The sequence below is a fragment of the Centroberyx gerrardi genome, chromosome 2, assembly GCF_048128805.1.
Source record: "Centroberyx gerrardi isolate f3 chromosome 2, fCenGer3.hap1.cur.20231027, whole genome shotgun sequence".
Classification (NCBI taxonomy): domain Eukaryota; kingdom Metazoa; phylum Chordata; class Actinopteri; order Beryciformes; family Berycidae; genus Centroberyx; species Centroberyx gerrardi.
The window spans coordinates 16,648,916-16,668,625 of NC_135998.1; the positions used below are offsets into that span (position 1 = coordinate 16,648,916).

General features: G+C 42.4%; 1 protein-coding gene across 1 annotated transcript; it reads right to left on the minus strand.

Moving 5' to 3' along the window:
• Positions 1-1,002: 1,002 nt before the first annotated feature.
• LOC139923932 (splicing regulator ARVCF) lies at positions 1,003-17,561 on the minus strand. Its single transcript, XM_071914841.2, has 17 exons — positions 17,541-17,561; positions 14,275-14,451; positions 12,142-12,728; positions 10,025-10,503; positions 9,739-9,922; positions 9,514-9,631; positions 8,300-8,468; positions 7,009-7,026; positions 6,742-6,813; positions 5,400-5,527; positions 4,404-4,554; positions 4,111-4,303; positions 3,597-3,708; positions 2,615-2,702; positions 1,552-1,628; positions 1,229-1,323; positions 1,003-1,080 (listed from the first exon to the last, which is right to left on the minus strand). Exons 1-16 carry the CDS (start codon positions 17,559-17,561, stop codon positions 1,231-1,233), a joined length of 2,667 nt encoding a protein of 888 aa, XP_071770942.2. The 3' UTR covers positions 1,003-1,080; positions 1,229-1,230.
• Between the last annotated feature and the right edge of the window lie 2,149 nt (positions 17,562-19,710).

A 19,710-nucleotide genomic window follows, 5' to 3' on the forward strand; every position in this document is an offset into this window, starting at 1 on the left:
GCGTAGAGGCATTCGAAAGAGGAATGTGCATAACTTCTTCAGACTGAACAAGTAAATGCCTGTAAAGGCTACTCAATTGAACTCTTTATGTGTATTTCTTTGTGTATTTCTTTATGTGTATTTCTTTGTGTATTTCTTTATGTGTATTTCTTTCTTTGTGTATTAATAAAAGCATTCTTCTCCAATACACTACAGAATTCTTGGCGTTGGAGTGTTGGTCAACTCAACAGTGAAATTTAATGTAACGATGTAATGATGAAGCGTAAAAAAAAAGAGTAACCAAGCGAAAATGAGAAATTATGGGCATAATTTATTTCCATTTTCCATTCAACATCGCAATGCAAAAAGGACCACTGCAAAGCTAAGTTGGATTGAATGTAGGATCTATTGGTGTTAGCTAATACACTGCTGTCTTGTTTACAGGATAACAACATCTACAACTGTTAATAAATAACATGAGTATTACAATAAATATTACAATATAAATACCTTCATTTAGAATATTAACAATCTTTTATTACACATTTACAATCTCATTTGCCTATCATGAAACAAAAGGAATATGCACAATTTGCTGATGCAACGCAGTAAAACAGCACATTCTAACCTGATGGCAAGTCTGTCAAGAAGAATAATGTGAATTTCAAATAGTGTGGATGTGTTTGATGACTAGGCCCACCACAACCCTAATCCTAATTATCTCAAACAGTGACCAAAAACATTTCTTGCATTATATTATATCAGAGGTTCACAAACTTCTTCAGCCCAGGAACCATGGGAACTCACCACAAACAGACCCACGGCCCGATTTAGGCCCTAATCCACAGTTTAAGAAACTAGATATTATATAAATCCACTCATCCTTGTGTAGGAGTAAAATTGTACATAGAATATATTCTTTCCAGTCAAGATTCACTACAATTTCCATAATTAGGGTATTTCAGATGTAAATATAGATCCCAATATGTGATCCATTATGATTTTCAGAAGTATATCGTCATAATTGTCAATATCCATCCAAACCAACTCCCAAATAATCTCCGTAAATAAATAAATGTCCATGTTTGACGTCATTATTTCCTGCGAACAAAAGAAAATGATTTAAGATAAGGAGACTGAATATTTTTCTCCATCTGTACAAGAATGATCCAGTGGCACAAATCCACATGCCACCAGTGGAGAGTGTCTGTACAGGATTCAGCCGGGCTTGGCCTGGCCCTGTTGTCACCTTCAGACCCAGGAGTCCAGCGGTGGAGGTTTGCTGTCCACCAGGCCCACCGCAGGCCTTCCAGCTCTGATGAAGTGTTTCCTTTCAGTAAAAGCCTGGGTCAAAAAATATGCAAACAGCTGGTGTTAGAAAATTTGCAAAAACCCCGACAGCTGAGATGAGCAAGTAATCTTGTAGCAAAACTTGTCAGCAACCTCATTTAAGTATACTGGACTGTATTCACAGGGAAAAGTTACTGTCATGAAGCTTGTTTTTTAGATCAAGCACAACCAAGATTTCACAGTGATCAAGAGTGTATTCAGTGCATCCAATTAAAAGATTACCTGGAGAGTCTCTCTCTCCATCATGGGCCCTTTTCCATCCCCTACTCTATCACTCTGCTCTAAGGTGGAGTACACATCTGTGAGGGAAAATGATAATAAAAATATTAGTAACAGACAATATGGCAAAGGTGTATCAAAGAGTGTTAGAAATACAGAGAGAGAAAGAACAAAAAGAAAATGCTGAAAAGTAAATACTGCAACAAATTATCCCCAGAATGCCCCGGAAATGTCTATCAATTTGTTCTGAGCCAAGCACTTGACATGATAACTAGTATCCTCTGAAAAGCATCATAATTTGTTTTAATTTTGTACCAGCAGTCTTTTTTTGCCAGAGTAGCTGTTTCTGCAAATAGCGGATCTTTCATTTTAGAATGAAACTCTTCATATAGACCTAACCAGCTGCCAGAGGGAGCACCCCACCATTTTTTCAGGGTTTTTTTTAGCACTTAATGCCCCTTTCAGGCAAAACAAATTTTCCAAAAGAACACCCAATTCATTTGGATTGAAATCCATGAGAGGCAAGTAGGCAAGTGCAATCAAACAACCGATTGAAAGTCTACATTTATACTACACTTATTTTTGCCCTCAAATTCATACTTCAAAAGGAATTATATTTGTTAAAGATTAGGGGTGCCCCAAAGGAACATTTCACCATTTATAAGGCGGCCTAGAGAGAAACCCTGTCTTAGTGGCTCACTTGGGGTATCACAGTGTGGGACGCTGGAGGTTGCTCTTAATGCTGGAAGTGGATGCCCTTTTAAAATAATGTTCAAATGAAATGTGACTGGTGATGCGTGAGTCGGTCGTGCCCCTGGCAGAGTCTATTCAGGCTAATAGCTGAGTCTGTGCACTGATAACCTTGGCAGCACATCACTGGTTTAGGGCTATATGTTTCACAGGAATATGAGTTGGGACTCAAAATGCCCATTTCTTTGTCCCCACATGACAAAAAATCAGAATATGTTTTAATGGGCTTGTTCCCTGTGCTAGAGGATACGTTTTTCATATGGGTGATGGGTTTAATAACCTCTTGCTTAGGGAATGCACGCAATGATTTGCTGACCTTGGTTTTTCTCCATGAGAGGCAATGTGATGTCATCATTGCCTTGCTTCCCACTCTTGGATTTTTTAGTAGTTCCTGTAGTTGTTGGCTTTGAGAGGGAAAAGGGAATACATGACTGTATGACAACCAGAATACAACGTCTTGGCTTCATATTCTTTATTTTGGATGTGACATGAGATAATGACTATATGAGCTTAGAGTCACTGGTCCCTTTCACACCTGGCGTTGACGTGCGTCTCGTATCCATGTATGTGTGTAGATATGATTTGGCTGCATCAGATTACACACCTGACATTGAAATCTCTGGTATACACACTGAAAGAAATATTTCCCTTTTCCTCGCAAAACACAGATTTCACAGATTCCCATCTATTGCTTTTTCCCCATCCTGACAAGTTACATTTCCATCTGAGCTGGACACATGTTGATGCCAGGTGCACACTGCAAAAAATCTCCATTTTACATAACAAGTCAGTTAAGTCTATTATTGAGTCCTAAAATCCTAATTTTCTTAAAACAAGTGAAAAAATCTGCCAGTGATGGGGTTAGATCATTTCACTTGTTTCCAATACAAATCAACTTGTTTCAAGAATTTTGTCGAATCATGTTTCATTTTCTTGATAGTAGTGCAGTGATCTGCCTTATTCTGACTTGTTTCAAGATACCGACACTCATTTATAGAAAATTCCTGAAACAAGTGAAACTGCATTGGAACGAAGTACAGGTATCTCACCCCATTGGCAGAATTTTTCTCTTGTTTTAAGAAAAATAAGATTTGAAGGTTGATTGTAAGACTAAATGACTCGTTAAGATGGAAGTTTTTTGCAGTGTAAAGGGGGTCGTAGAGTCATGTCAGATCCAAATGAACACGATTATGAAGCCAAAACAAACAATATGTTGCAGAGCTCACTATGTATGCTGATATGAAAATGTGTCTGTTTTTTAGGGGGGTTTAATGGTCAGGAAATACTGTGAGAAAAACCTTGAAGTGGCTCTTGTTCCAGCCCGCCTTGTAAAGATGGTTTCTCAGGTCCTTGTAGCCCCACACTGTCTGAAGCACATGGGCAGCGGCCTTGGTCTCACGTGCAGATTGGCTGGCAAGACATACCGGTACATTAGACATTGCTGTAAATAATAGAGCACAGTCTCGAGAGCAATACTCTCCTGTTGAATAAAATAGAATAATTCTGTGATTGCCCTGACAGAAGTATGCAGAGTGATATGTTAGTAATATCGTGAGCAATTGCTTCAAGGCGATGTGTTAAAAATAAAGATGGTAAGCAGTCATACAATATTACGTGTTCATATTTTGGAAAAAATTATATAATCTCTGAGACTTTAACTACATTTGTTTTGGCTTTCAAATTATAATTTAATCAATCTGTACACATATATATTCGCTCCAATTTTGCTTTGTGCATTCAGTTTGGAATAGATTCCATTAATTTTGTGTGGAAGGGTAAGGGTTACATTTAAGTTGGAAGACATAGCTGTACCTTGTCTTGTTGATGGCTACCAGTTTCTGAATGGCGTGACCCAGTATGAGAGCGCGGGCATTCTCTGGGCTGTCTGTGATGATCTCATGGATCGTGTTCAAGATGGACACCACCGTGTCGCCCTCCAGGTTCTTGGCTGGCCGCTGCTGCCCACACGGCAGATTACTGACTAGGTCCCTCATAGCATAGCTCCCTGTAATGAGAGGAACAACATAGCAAATTCAATGTGTGTGTGTGTGTGTGTGTGTATGTGTGTGTTCCCCGTATGTGGATGAGAGTTCCAAGCCCAATACCTATCAAGTCTTTATTCCGTCGGTCTATGGCCAGGTTACGGAGAGCGATAGCCACGGCTCGCACCACTTTGTCCGCATCTGAACGCAGCAGCTCCACCAGAATAGGAAGCCCTTTCTCCTTCCTAACTGTGGCCCGGATGTAGCTGGACCACTAGGAGCACAAACACAAAACACAACAGCTAGCTGATGTTCAACTTCAGAACACACAGCCACACTGCAGACTGATGTTTCACTGAAGGGACACAACCACGCTGTGTGTATAAACGTGTGTGTGACAAATAAACGGAACCCATTCCCTCTGCATCAGCCTCATAGAGAATAAAATCAAACTTCACACACACACACACACACATCCTTATACTTCTATCCTCATGAGGACCATCCATTGACTACATTCATTCCCTATCCCCAACCCTAACCTCAACCCTCACCACTGCATGCCTAACCTTAACCCTAAGTGCTGACCCTAAAACAATGGTTCTCAACCTGGGGTCCGGGGACCACCAATGGGTCCTTGAGGAGGTGCCACGGCGGGGGCCCCAGCAAATTGTTAATCTGTGTTAACAGTGTTAATCTTCACCGTTATTTCATTAATAAGAAGATAATGTAGAAGAATGACTGTTATCTCTTTACCTATAATATAGATAGTCTTTGGGATTCTGGACAAAATCATATCTAACAATAAAAATATTCTCTGATTTGGGTCCGAGAGACAAAATCATCAAATGGGGGGTCCGTGGCCCTAATGTGGACTAAATTAGGGGTCCTTGATATGAAAAAGGTTGAGAGTCACTGCCCTAAAACAGCCCCTTGAAGAAGTGAGGACCTCACTTCGCAAAAATGTCACTCTGAAGGTTTAAAACTCAAATTGGTTCTCACAAATATTTACTCTTTATTTACACAAAGATAGAAGTACAGGAACACACACTCACACACACACACACACAGACACAGACACACAGCTGTTGGCCTGCACCCTCACTGGCCTGCACTCACAGCCCAGTGTCCTGCAGCGAGGTTCTGCAGCGCTCCTGCAGCCGCCTCCAGGGTGTTGTGGTTCTGAGTGCGAGTGAGGAGAGACAGGTAGAGCCGCACCACCTCGGGCTGGTACAGCAGCTCCAGCCCTTCAAACAGAGAGGCAGAGAAAGTCAGGGGCGTCGTTTCATTAAACCTTAAGCTGTGGCAAAGGGCCTGCATCACCATCAATAACTGATGACTGACAATGTATTGTTATTTGGTCAGTGTGATGAATTATTAGATGTAGGTCAACCATCTTGCACAGACGCATACAGCTCAGCATTAACACTGGACTTGAATCCTTTTTTTTAAGAGATGACTATTATTTGCTATTCACATTATGGCACATTATCAATGGTGATTTTTAAGTAATATAAACTCGCACATGTGGTGCACATTGAACAAAAATGTGTTGCCAATTTGACAGCTCAGTCAACACACATCTCTTGAATATTTTCACAGTGTGTATACAGTGTGCTGCTCAGTGTGTCAGTGGATACCTCCTGCGGTTTTCTGTACTCAGCCAGCGGAGGCTGCTGGTCCGCTCACAAGCAATATAATCCTGACCTGGGACTGTAACATGCTTGTCATTCTGATTTACATTCTGTGAAGCGTGGGAGGCACGGCTCAGCTCTGATCTCTGTTCCGACAGCAGCCTGATTCACATATACAGCGCAGAGTCCTACGGTGCCTTTGTGACATTTTCTGTCACATTTCTCACACACTGTACATATGTTTTAACGGCTTAGGACAGTCATTAAGCTCCAGTTTTCATCTTAATAATGTAAACAATATTTAAAGAAGGGCAGGCCATGCTGTATCTCATATATACACTATATATATCAATGTACAAGGATCATATCTTGTGCAAATCACAGTGCCAGTTCATATTATCAGAGGCAATATTGCTGCTGTCGATGTTGCCAGATAAAAATATTATCAGTCTTTCACTTAGTGGGTCATTCTCTTTCAGTATTGCAACTCTCCTCAAGAGGTGCAGGCACTGATCCGCTGCTTTGCATTTAAATGGCTTCTCTTTCAGCCCTTGCCAGCATCACGCATACAAAGCAAAATAACATCACACAGATAACAGGTATTGATGCCTGATTGTAGTCCGATGATAATATATAATTGAACCATTTTAGAAGTCCTCCATAATCTATCTACTTTGTATCTATTAGTCGCAACAGACGACCCTTTCTCAAATGTTAAGTAGAACTAAATAGGCCCTTTGCAACACTAAATAAGGGCATAGTGCATAGTGAAGGCATAGTGCAGTGTTTTATGTGAAATCATCACAAAAATTACAAATATTATATACCTTTCATTGGTTCTGTACGTTTTGGTAAATCCAATGTACCGTATTTTCTGTCCAAAAATCCATTTTTCCAACCTGTACATCGAAATTATAAGCAGAAGCATGAGCGCAGATACACACACACACATTGACACACACACACCTACACACACACACACATTGACACACAACACACACACACACACACACAAACACTAGTTTTTATGATAATAGTACACAACAAAAGCACAATATTATCAATTGATGCTATAGAGTAATAGGCAGACTGACCTTGACTGAACCACTCCTCTGATGAATAGGGTTGAAAGGGAAAATGAAAGAAAGAAAGAAAGAAAGAAAGAAAGAAAGAACAGTATGTCACAGATTACATTGTGCTGCAGCAGAAACTCAGAGCTCCTCCATCTGGTCCAACAGCACCAGAGTAGATGTCTGTTGTATAACCATGTGCTCTTGCTTGTTTAGGGTTAGGCTTAGGCTCAGGGCGACATTCTTCTATTTTGTGTAATTAGGTGAAACATTAACATTGATCAAAAGCCACAAAAGATTTTTAAAAAAAATGTAAACTGATCGCCTCTAACTCCAACTTCATTAGTTTCCCTATTAAGTTGTTCCTTCCAGCACAAAGCTTTGACAGCTGCTGCAGCCTTGTAATTATGTTTGCTGTAATTCAAACAGTATATAGGTTACTCATCACTGGCAGGATTCTTCTCTACTTTTACACCAGATAACTGATGTAACTTAATGTACGAGGCAGCTTGCCAATTTTTGAATCTGACACCCCAGATGAAAGTTGTCTGCCTGTAGTAGCTGTGCCTCCTCCTGCAGAGCAAAATCTAACATCAGCTCCTGCATGTTGAGGTTTTTGAAATATACAGGCGTTCACAGGCGAGACACACAAAAAAGGGACGAGAAATGTGAGATCCATGCCGGAGACCAAGACAAGACAAGCCCAAAACAAATCAGGCAAAGCAAATTTGCAAAAAGAGATTGTGTTTGCTTGTGTGCAGTGTGACAGGACTTTTATATGTAGAGCTGTCAAGTTTAGAGACGTTGGCAGAGTATACAACTATTTAATATATGATATAAGAAATAAAAACAAGCAGAGAATTGCCAGAGGAAGGAAGGAATGAAGAAACAAATGGAGTTTTAAATAGAGTAGGATTGCATTCAAAAACTATAAAAGCTGCAGAAAATTACCCCTGAAGGCACTGTGCTTGTGCAGGCCGACATATCAGCGCATCTGTCTTAGTGATCTGAGCTGGAGGAGTTGTACTATTATAGAGCACTTAAAAAGTCTTAATTTTGGATGCTAATTATTACAGCAGTTGATAAAATCTGAACGGCTCAAGATAGATGCCCCCAAATTGGGTTTTGATTAGCCGGGGGGCAAATGAATCCACCTGTGAAATGGGATGATAGTTGCTTCACAAACGGCAGAGATAATGAAAATCTGAAAGCTCTGAAAGCCATAATGTGATAACACCGAGCTATCAAGCTGGAATAACACAACAACTAATGCTTATTCTGGTGTTATCACTTATCATGGCGTTATCCTACCAACCTTTGGCTCTTTTCCCTCCAAAACATTCAGCCTCATTCTTCTTCTTCTGGTGCCCTCCTGGCCTCGGCAAGTGATTGGCATGTGGCTCCTGAAATCGCTCTGCCCCCGGCACTTCTTTGTGAACGTGATAGGACAGGTTTCGCAGGATGCAGACACAGTTTTCTACTGACTAAATGGAGGACAACAAGATGAGATTTCAATCAAAGATACTACACAGAGGATTATACAGGAACACAATACAGACATTTACACTGTGGCTAATTCTCTAATTCCCTTTCCTGCAATCTCTTCAGATGAAACTTTAATGATGCCCTTGAGAAAATTGGGGATCCTGGGGAAATCCCAGAGAGTTTTGAGAATCTTACTCCATCTACGCTTTGGCAATGATCTAATTAATGTTAAATGTATCAATCAGACAAAATTGAGTTTTACAGGCTATTAACTCCAATATGATGTAAAGTCAGTGAAGCTTGAGAAACAAGTGTCAATGTCAGTGGATTTATAGCAATTAGAAAAGGAGAAATTATTATTGACTATTTCAGCATAAGAAATGATATTACTTAAAAGAAGCTTAAGAGAAAAAATCAACCCAAATAGCAGATAGACTTTAAGTGTTACAACATAGTATTTTGCACTCGCAAAACGACTAACAACCTTGATTAAACTGCACAAATGCAATTATTTTTTGGCACAAGTGAAAAGTTCCCCTACCTAAAAATGCAGTCAAGTGCAGTGAAGATACAGACTTGGCAAAACGACGTCAGACACGCAACTGAGCAGGCAGAAGCACAGGACACAGACACACAGTAACATACTGTATGTTCACAATGTAAGTATTCTGTGACTGAACAGGCAAGACGTCTAAAGCATGTATGGTGTCCTGGAAGTCCTAAATCTGTAATAATCACAATGCTGAGTCTGTAACGAACCCAATCTCTAAAGCTCTCTTCATTTGTGGCATGTGATCCCTATGGTGTAAGAGCAACTACTATTTTTTTACTGCAGGTCCGTAAAGTTGGAGTGTTCCTTAAAAGGGGTCTGATTACTTCATTGTGTTTTTGTGCACCAAGTTGGATGGCATCTCAATCTCACTGCTCAAAGTGCAAAGAAACTATAATGTGCAAAGACCTCAAAATGGCCAGAAACAATATTCTTAAATTGATTGGGTTGATTTTTTCTTTAGTTAATCTTCTCAGTGTGATGGCTTCAGTGACCTTATTGTTAGTCTCCTTGTTGACAACAGCTGACTGAAGGGCATGAAGGAGTGCGTCCACCAGCCCCTCACACTCCCTCAGCCTCTGTCGAGCCTCTGCCCCGTCTGAGCTGACATTCCTGCAGAAACAGCTCCGTTAGCAAGCTGGGAGAACTACATGTATTACAGTCTGTGAACAAGTCAGGTTTTAGCATTTGTCCCTTGACAGTGCAGGAGCCACAGGTACCTCAGACACCCCGAGGTGTTCTTGAAGACCGTGGTCCACTCGGCGGTCTGCAGCCTGGAGAGCTCAGTGGTTTCTCTCCTCCAGCCTGAGTGTGGAATGATGACTTCATCAGTCAGGGTCTGAAGCCCGTGGTTGATGACCGTCATCTTCAGCGGCTCATGTGAAGAGAGGTTCCACAGAGTCCCTGCGTGGAAAAGAACATGAAAGTGGTAGACGTTACTTCATGACGGGGGTCTTATGTGACAGGTTGTGTTTCTAGGAAGACTAAGAAGAAATGTATCTGTACCTGTGACTAACTCTCTGACCTCCATGCTGCTGGACTTCCTCAGCAGTCTGACTAATGCCGGGATGCCATCACAGATCTTGATGGCCACTTTGTTATTATGATCTTTTCCATAGGATATGTTGCGCAAGGCGCCGCAGGCCTTGCGATGGACCTCAGCTTTAGGATGGTCCAGCAGCTCCACCAGTATCGGCACCCCCTTCAGCTGCCTGACCTCCTGCTTGATGCGATCGTTCTCGTAACACAGGTGCTGTAAATAGGCGGCGGCGTTGGACTTGACCGGGTCCATCGGGTGACTGAGCATGGAGATCACCTCGTGCAGGTTGGGGTCTCTCCAGCGCGGGTCTCTGCGGATGCTGTCCAGGCTGACCATGCTGCTACGTTTGTGGGGGAACTGTAGGGTCTGGGCTCGGCACATGGCCTGGAAGAAAGGGTTCAGGTTCCCCTCCAGCTGGGACATAATGGCCTCGTCATAGCCACCTCTGAAGAGACAGAGAAAGGAGTGTGTGCGTGTGTGTGTGTGTGTAGGGATCAGGACAAGGAGTACAATGGTATTGCCATGAAAATGTACATAACCATCAATCTTCTGTTTTGGCATCTGTATCATTTTACTCTTGTAAACATTCAACAGGTTGAGCGAAACAGGTAGAATGAAATTTCTGAATCTAACAGACTGCGCTTCAGAGAGTTTAACAGCATAAGAGAGTGGCTTGTACCTTTGTGAACAGCTCTGTCACTTTATATGGGCCAAGGAAAAAGCTTCTGGCAGGCAGTAACAGGTGAAACCTCCTTATTTATCGACTTTGCGGCAGGCTGCCATCCCTGATTGATACCACCTGCTACTAAACTGCTGTCCATCTGTCTTTCCTGTTCTCCAGGCTGAACTGGATAGAGGCGTCTGCTGGGCGTCTATGCAGCTATGGAGTCTAACATAAACAGTCATCACTGTAGGTCCTGTGTGCTAAAATGAGGTGGAGGGTTGACTTGTATGTTATGTGTTCACTACTGTAGCAACACTTTGCATCACAACAAGACACCATTTATTTTATTTTGTTTTTTTGTGATGCTTTTCATAGATTATTAATCTTTGCATTCAGAGCTTTGAAACTGTATATCATATGATAGGGGTCAATAAGTTACATTAAAAAATGCATTTTGGTCAAACTTTGTGATGTAAATTTGGTTGACTGTAAAGTTAAATAAGTGCATTCAAGACATTTGGCCACATTTACATTTGTTGTTGTTTTCCTGTAATATCATTATGTTTTGTTTATTCCTGTTATCAATTTCAGTTGTGTCTCTGTTTATCGTTGTGATACTTCTGTTTGTTTTGAAATGAGATATTTTTCTAAGCCCACTGTTGTTGTTTTTTTTATCTTGCACAAATTTGCACTCTTTCTCTTCTTTCTGTTTTTATTACTGTGTTTTATCGTTGTTTTATTACCTCTGTTTTCACTGTCCAAATGAACTAAGTAAACAAATTAATCTGCACTACATCACAGTCTTCCACTCTCACTAAAAAGTGTGTTTCTGTGGTAAATGAGGACCGCGGATTGTGAGTGCCGAACTTCTCCACACAGAATGTGCCTCCATCCCCTGACAACAACCAACAAATGTCAAAAAATCAATTGTCTGTCTAGTGGAAAGCAGAGCATTAGCCTTTGTTAAAGGTAAACTCATTATCAGAGAATCTATTGATATTTCACTGACACAAATTGAATGTCCTTTACCTGCACTGCCTATTCTCCAAGTGAAAGAACTACTTAAATGGAAGTCAAAGATTGCCCTTGAATCAACAGCACCTCCCAAACCTGCCGCAGAGAACAAGGTTAGCGCAATTATCATATCATTTCCTCAAAGAGATAAGTCATTATCTACTGTAAACTATAATTGCATTGAATGAGTAAACATTCAGAGTAACAGACTGATTTACTGGTTGATGTTCTCTTGGCTCTTTTAGTGTGTCCAGATGCAGGTAGAGACCGATCTGAATGTGCCTCTTGATGATCCTGGCACCATGACCACCACACCACAGTAAAAACAAGAGGCTTTTAAAAAAACATTTGCCCGGTTTCCCCTGGGGGATCATTAAAGTTGAATCTAACCCGCAGCACTGTTACCTGGTTCTCGACGGCTCCCTGAGGAGCTCCATGGTGGTGATTGGCCTGAACTGGTGGATGCCCCCCAGTGTTGGGTAGCTGGCAGCCGGGTGGTCGGTCTTCACGTCCGTGGCGTCTTCTCCCTGTTCGCCCAGGCCTTCGTCCTCAGGCTGGGTGCTGAGGCCCGAGGGAGCGTAGCTGTCCCTGGGGAAGGGCAGGGTGTAGTGCGCCCCGGGCTGGAGGGTTTTGGAGGGCCAGTAGCTGTGAAGCGCGACGCGAGACAGGCTCCCATACCCCGCACACAGGTCGCCTCCGAGGCCTCTAAAGCTGTCAGGCAGGGTGTAGACGCTGCTCTGTGCGTCTGCGTTCGCCGGCTGGGGCTCCCCGGGCCAAGGCAGCGCGGTGCTGCTGCTGCTGGTAGCTGTGGTCGGTGTGAGGGACTCGGAGAGCTGGCTGTTTGCTGCAGGAGCGGGTGGCTCAGGAGGGTCCTCTTCAACCGCCGGAGCTGGTGTGGGATCAGGTGCGTCAGACGTCTCCAGGTTAAGCTGCGTCTCTGAGGATTCTGGGGTCTCAGCCTGTTCGCCCTCCTGTTCCACAGCCTTGGAGTCCTACAATGATTAATGCACCGCAAATATAATCTCTGCAAAAGCTTAATCAGAATCTCTGTCGCTCTTTAAAATCCCATCTTGCAGAAAGCTCTCAGGGGTCACAGACTCTTCTCTCCCATTATATTGCATGCCACCAAAGAGCTGCGTTCTGAGTCACAGGAGGAACTATTTGGTCTCATTTTAGCTGAGGGATGATCAAACATATCTCTGTTATCTATATGTTTATCCCCCCATTAAATCTGTACAGCCCACCCCAGCTCTTGTCTCCAAGGAATGATCCATCATCTTCATTCCAGCACATTCCTGGCTTTGTGCGCCACCAGTAAATAATGAATTCTTCTTGCCTGCCAGTGAATAATGAGTTTCCCCTGTTGAAAATGAGTTTAGATTGGACTCTGATGAAACAAGTTGAGGTCCAGCCACTGTTGAGAAGTAGAGTAAATTGCAGGAAATTTAACTGTCTGGTTGAGTAAATTAATTTGATTTTAACTCTTTCATTGCAGGGTGTAACCAAGACTGACTTATTGTTATTCTTAAAGCACACAAATTTGTGAAATGATCTCAGTCTGAAATACAATATCTATATTTCATTAAAATCGATGGTATCATTGCCCCAAAGGACTATTTGACTTCCTAGATATATTCTAATAGCCAGACAGTTTAACTGAAAGTCACTTTTGTAGCCCACAGGACTTCTGTTGAAGAGCACTTTACAATATATTTAATGGATGTTTCATATTAAAAACACATAATGGCTTAGTCTTGGCAAGATCGGCGCAGTCCTAAGAGAAATATTACTGTTATCCTTTTCTACTGCAAGAACAACACAGTCTCATAAAATTCTGTGATATGAGCATGAACTCTGAAACACAGATTATGTGTTGCGGAGATGATTTATGTGAAGATTATGTTCCTCCGCCACAAAAGGATTATATGGCAATAGCACGAATTGGATATTCCATTTTCACGTGTTCGTCACATGACAAGGTTAGCTAATGGTTACGTTTAGGCAACAAAAACAACTTTGGTTAAGGTTCGGGTTAAAGGAGGGGTATCATTTGCTTTTTCAGCAATTTTATATAATTACCTGGTGTCTATAAAATACATCTGTTGATTTTTATTTTCAGTAAAATCGTTTAGTTATAGCTTTAGCTATTCACTTCCCAGTGTTTGCTTCCCACCTACAAGAAAATAGGTGTTTACATAAGCAGCTTCTAATGCTAATGAGCTACTGCTCTGATTGGCTGGCCATTCTGGAAGGCCCGCCCTCCTCTTAGCGCTAATTGGTCGATTTCAGACAGTCCAGTGCCTACATAAACACTGGAGCAAAATCTGACTGGCTTGTACAAGGGGGCGTGTTTTATAGTTGGTGACTCTGGGGAAACGGCATAGTAACATGATTCCGTTTTTTTACTGTGATTACTTTACACCTCCAAGAACCAAAATCACCATAAATACTAAGAATTGCCACATCCCAGGAGAACAGTTTTGTACTGTACTTGGGGCTAGCTGGGGACCAAATCTGACCAAACATAAAGGCTCGAACCTCTGTGTCTGTCTGCTGCGGGGTGTCCGTCTCCATGGAGCTGTCGTTGGTGGACGTCATCATAGAGGTGTTGGAGGTGGGCGTGTCCAGCTCATCATTAGCGGACGGGTTTTCCAGACTTGGCTCTTTAGCCTCCTGGGAAAAGGGCAGCGGAGGGGGCCCCTCTGAAGTCTGCTCCTAAACCACACACACACACACACACACACACACACAAATTAGTAAGAGATGAGATGCAATGTCATAGGCCAGCATCCCTCCAACCCCACTGGAGAGAAAGATGAATGTACATTGTACACAAACGAGGAAATGATTAAAGGGTAGATGGCACCGTGATAACCCACCATTAATCTCAGAGAGACATGAATAGAGAGGGATGACAGGTATTATCTAACAGTGAGAAAGAGTTGGTCCTGTTTAATTAAGTGGTTGTGGGGACTGGGGGTCTCTCCTGTGATCATCATATCCCGGTGTGCTGACCCTTCGCTTCCTAACTGCTAAAACTGACTATATACAGTATATTTCATATTTTCTCCACTGGGATTTGATGTGAGCAGCCTCTGTTATTCCCAGTAATACAGGAGTTATTTGGCATGAGTCCTCTGATTTAGCAATGCCGACTCTTGAATCAACAATGCAGCCGCTGTCCTGGAACGTGGTTATTTTAGTACTTTATACGCAACTATTTCAGAGAGATTAACTAAGTTGTGCTCAAACAGCCAGAGTCGAGGTGCTGCCTATAAATATATCAGTAAAAGTAAAATATAGACTCTATTTATTGGATTAAAACTGAACTTAACTTTTCTTCGTTTTCAAAGAAATGTGCTTCGTGAACTAGAGTGTATTAATTATTCAGCAACTTGGTCTGAGACAGAACTAGAAGCAGCATTTGAGTGTGAACATTATTCATCCTGATCTTTTTTTTTTTTAACCTCACATTGATTTAAATGTATTCACAAAAACTTGCTTCACTGGACTAATGAACTCAATAGGTATTAGTTTTGAAGCTGATATCTGATAAACAGTTTTTTTCTGTCTTGTGGGCTGTCTGAATATAATAAAATGAAAGATTCTATAATAGAGAAAGAATCAATCAATTCCACTGCATCACTCTTAATCCAGCAAATCCATGTTCTTTTGTTGTTCAGTTGTTTCCAGTGGATAACCTGGCACAAGGGTATTTTAATTAAGTTTACCCACTCTCTAAATCAATTTCCATCTTCCAAAATTGCACGTTTTACCTCACCTGGAATTAATCAGCCTATACTGAAGTCACAATGTGCTGGAATAAGACTGTAAAATAAAACCAAATAAGCTGTTAAATCTCCCAAACTCCCCCATTTTCTGAGGCTGCAGCATCAAACCAAATAAGTGCTGAGAAGTGCCGAGAACTCAGCTCCACTGCATTAAATCAGGCTGCAGCGAGCAGCTCACTGAATCTGCACCTAGATCTAACTCATAATGTGGAGGGAGAGCTTGATTCACTCAAAGCCTCCATTTTTCAAACACAACACCAAACACAAGAGCCCTCGTCTCCATGCAAATAAATGTGTCAGAGGGGCGGGCGGATGAAAGGGTCACACAGGAGAAATTGGCGGTGGAGATGATCCTGGCTTGAACGCCTCTGAGGGAGGGTGATTGTACATTGTTAGGCAGTGCTGAATGAATGCCGGGCCAAAGAGAGGCAGGGTACTGCTGTCCTCTATAGACAGCTTGATTAAGGAATTGGAGGACGATAATAGGCTGGATGGGGGCCGGTCTGCTGCTGGCCGGGACGCTGAGAAGACCCTGCTGTCCCTGTCTGGTTCAAGCTTCAGGGAAGGCCAGGCCACAGTGAGTCAAAGCTTATTTAAATAACTCACTGCACCATCACTAACTAAGAGGGCTCATGCAGCCAAAGAGGCTTGGCTGATGCTTCTGATTCTGACTTGGCTTTACAAATGAGACACAGTGGATAGATGTTAGGTTCAGTGATGCAGAAGACAGAATGACATGATTAGCGTCTTGTTTCAGTCAACTCTCAGCATCAAGGCCAACTGCAGCGGCGTATTATTTTTGGGAGGCTCAGAGTCTGATCTTATGCTGAGTGAGTTCAGATGTGGTGACCAGCTCAAGGGCACCACAGACACAAGCCATGTTTGATACAAATTCATTACAATGGGAGGATAACACATGAAAGAAGAGGGTGATAAAAATGGGCGCTCCCTATTGCAATATTATTACAGATCTGGAGGGCAAAGTAATTTTGTAGTGATCAAAGTTGGGAATAAATTAGTATTAGCAGCCACTTTGTCTTTATCAAACCATGGGATTGAAACAGTAATGGGTCCACAAGATAATAAAACATGACGTCAAGCCACTGATGTCAGAAGGCATTAGTCACTACTCTGTCACAACTCATCCATCCCCACTATCTGGGTGTTGAATCAGATGTGTTCACATTGGTGACTGTCGGTTTACAGGAGTTACTGTACATTGTAAATCAAAGTGACACTGACATGAAGGATGAATTTGAAAAAGCCTTTTTTGCATATTCCAGACTTTTCAGCTATAGCAATACCACTGTGCATTAGCCTATTATGCAATACAAATCTGTTTATTTAAATATTTTATCTTCTTTAGCCTAAATACAACCAGGCTATTTAGAGCACATACTTATTTACAATGGTGGCCCAGGGGAAAAAAGCAATACATCATGTATAGGATATCCCTTCCCAAAGTTTCTATTGAGCATTTGGAGCCTCCTCTCACTCCTGGTTACATATGCTAGATGGCTCTGTTCCTCAAACAGTTAAACACTGCATGGTCAGATTTAATGTCTCTCTGACACACCGTGGCTATACATTATGGTGGGCCAGAGTTAGAGTGCGTTAGAGTGTGTGCAGCATATTCCCCCAGGGAGACATCTCACAACCTCTCCTTATCCTTATAACGCAACCAATAATTATCCTCCTTATATCCTCCATATAAGCTTGCGACGTACGCAGACACATACTTACACATGCACACACACACAGGCACACAGGCACACACACACACACACACATACACCTGATAAAGATGTTAGCATCATGTCCCCATGCACACAAGGAGACTGCACCGAGCAGCAGCGAGAGGCGACAGGATTGCTGTCTCCTTCACCCAGCATGACAGAGGCAGAATGCAAAGCTGTGCAAGGCTACAGTTATCTGCAGGAAGAAAAAAAAACCTGATGAGCGGAAAAAGAGGGAGGGTACAGAGCAAATAGAGCCATTCCACAACACACTTACCTCTTTCACTTCAGCAGGCATTGCCAAATCTTTTCTGCTTCCCCACAAATGATGAACAAGAACCGTCCCCTATGAGACAGCGTCTGTTTTTCTGCTGCTGCTGATTTCTGCCTTCACTCTCCCTTCGAGCATTGAGGCAGTTCAAACATGAGCAGCCATCCTTCCTCCCAGCTCTCACTAACACACATCCTCTCTCTCTCTCTCTCTCTCTCTCTCTCTCTCTCTTTCTCTCTCTCTCTCTCTCTCTCTCTCTGCCCCCCCCCTCTCTCTATTTCTCTTTCTCACACAAATACACACTACACACAGCATACACACAGTTGCTCAGCACAGGCATTCTCTCACATACATCCACACAGTGAGCAGGAGTGACTGCAGCACTCTCCCTCATTACAGCACTCTCCCTCTGATCTGTGCCGTTACAGCCGCAGCAGTTCATGTGTGTGCCGCTGAGCAGGGTGCTGAATCAACTTATAGTCATGTTGATCCTGTGAATGGCTTAGGGTAGGTGAGTGCGGAGCCCTGCAATCCCTGTGCTCTCCCCATTTTCTGGCAGCCCTGCTCCTTGGTGCACAGGCGGAGTAACAGGCACGCACACACACACACACACACACACACACACACACTGTTCCCTGTGGGTTCACAAGCAGATGCAGCTGGAGCACAGAGAAGCCCGCACTAGCTCAGTCCTGTGTCACCCATGTGCAGGACAACCAGGGAGGAGGGAATGGACGGGGAATGGAGGGATGGGAAGGTAGATAAACAGAGAGACGCTGTATGCAGCACCAGGCAGTTCAGTCTCTCTAACAGCTTTGGTTTTCAAACCGCACAAAACAAAACAAGCCCTTTTCCCCCAAGACACCCATCATTGTCTACCCACAAATCTTCTTTATACAGTGCTGTGCTCAATTTACAGCCACTCAGTAAGTGTAGGAATAACACTAACAAGCAAAAGGAATTAGATATAAACGAGGAATAATTATCCTCCAAGCTGCTCATGCCACCTAAATCCTCCACCTGCCTTTTAGACCTTGTCTCCACAAAATTATTGAAATGATTACTCCTGTCCTCGGTCCATCTCTACAATCCTCTAAATAGTTGTCTTTTCCCTGGTATTGTTCCTGACTCATTCAGTGAAGCAGTTATCAAATCACTATTAAAGGAGCCTAACTCCAGCTGTAACGATCTGCAAAGATTAAAGACCAATTTCCAACGCTCCACTCCCCTAAAAATGCGAGACAATGATGTAGCCTCGTAGCTTACTTGCTTTTTAAATTAAAAAGAAAAAAAAATCTAGGCCATCTTCCAATTTGCCATCAGAGTACTAGCACTGAGACAGCAATAATCAAAGTAACAAATGACCTGCTATTTGCCACCAACCAGGCCTCTGTAGCAGTTGTCGTTCTTATTGATTTAAGTGCAGCCCTCAATACTCTTGATCATAACATCTTCTTGGAGCATTTAGAAATCCTTGCTGGCCTCTGCAGTACTTCTCCTAACTGGGTTTGCTCAGACCTGGCTAATAAGTTGCAATTTGTCATTCTTGACAGCAACACCTCTGCCTGTTGTAAGGTTTATTTTTGGTGAACTCCTGCATTCAATTCTATGCCCTCGCTTATTTTCACTTTACACCCTCCATTATATTATTCAGAAATGATTTCTCCCACTCCTTTGCAAATAATACACAACCGTACATAGCAACAGAAACTGACGAAATAACACAGAAAATAAAGAACCTAGAATCCTGTGTGTTAGACATCAGAAGATAGGAGACAAATCTCTTCTCCTTAGTGGAAAACTGAGATGCTCCTTCTAGGCCTTTCACAGCAAAGAGCTTTGAAGACCTCTCGCTTAATTTCAAACGAATCAGTGAAAACAATCTTTGATCCAGACCATTCCTTTGACACTCATATCAAAGCAACATCCAAAACAGCATATTTTCACATATAGAAATATTTCCCGACGTAGGAAAACTGATCCATGCGTTTATTTGCTATATTTTTTATCCAGAAATGCTTACTGCAATGCACTACCCACTCACTGTTCGATCTCCACACCGAAATGCAGGTTACTGCCATTGACAGAAAATACCAACATTAAGTGTCTTAATAGGGTGTTGGGCCACTGCCAGACACCAGAACGACTTGGGACCTTGGGAGAGAAACTGTCTGGA

Bases quoted from the DNA above. Each gene is read 5' to 3' on its own strand.
- LOC139923932 (XM_071914841.2), bottom strand. From the start codon at position 17,561: ATGCCTGCTGAAGTGAAAGAG. The intron at 10,504-12,141 runs GTAACAGTGCTG...CTGTCTCTTCAG, and splicing joins AGGGAGCCGTCGAGAACCAG to AGGTGGCTATGACGAGGCCA. The intron at 9,923-10,024 runs GTACAGATACAT...TTTTCCACGCAG, and splicing joins GGTCAGAGAGTTAGTCACAG to GGACTCTGTGGAACCTCTCT.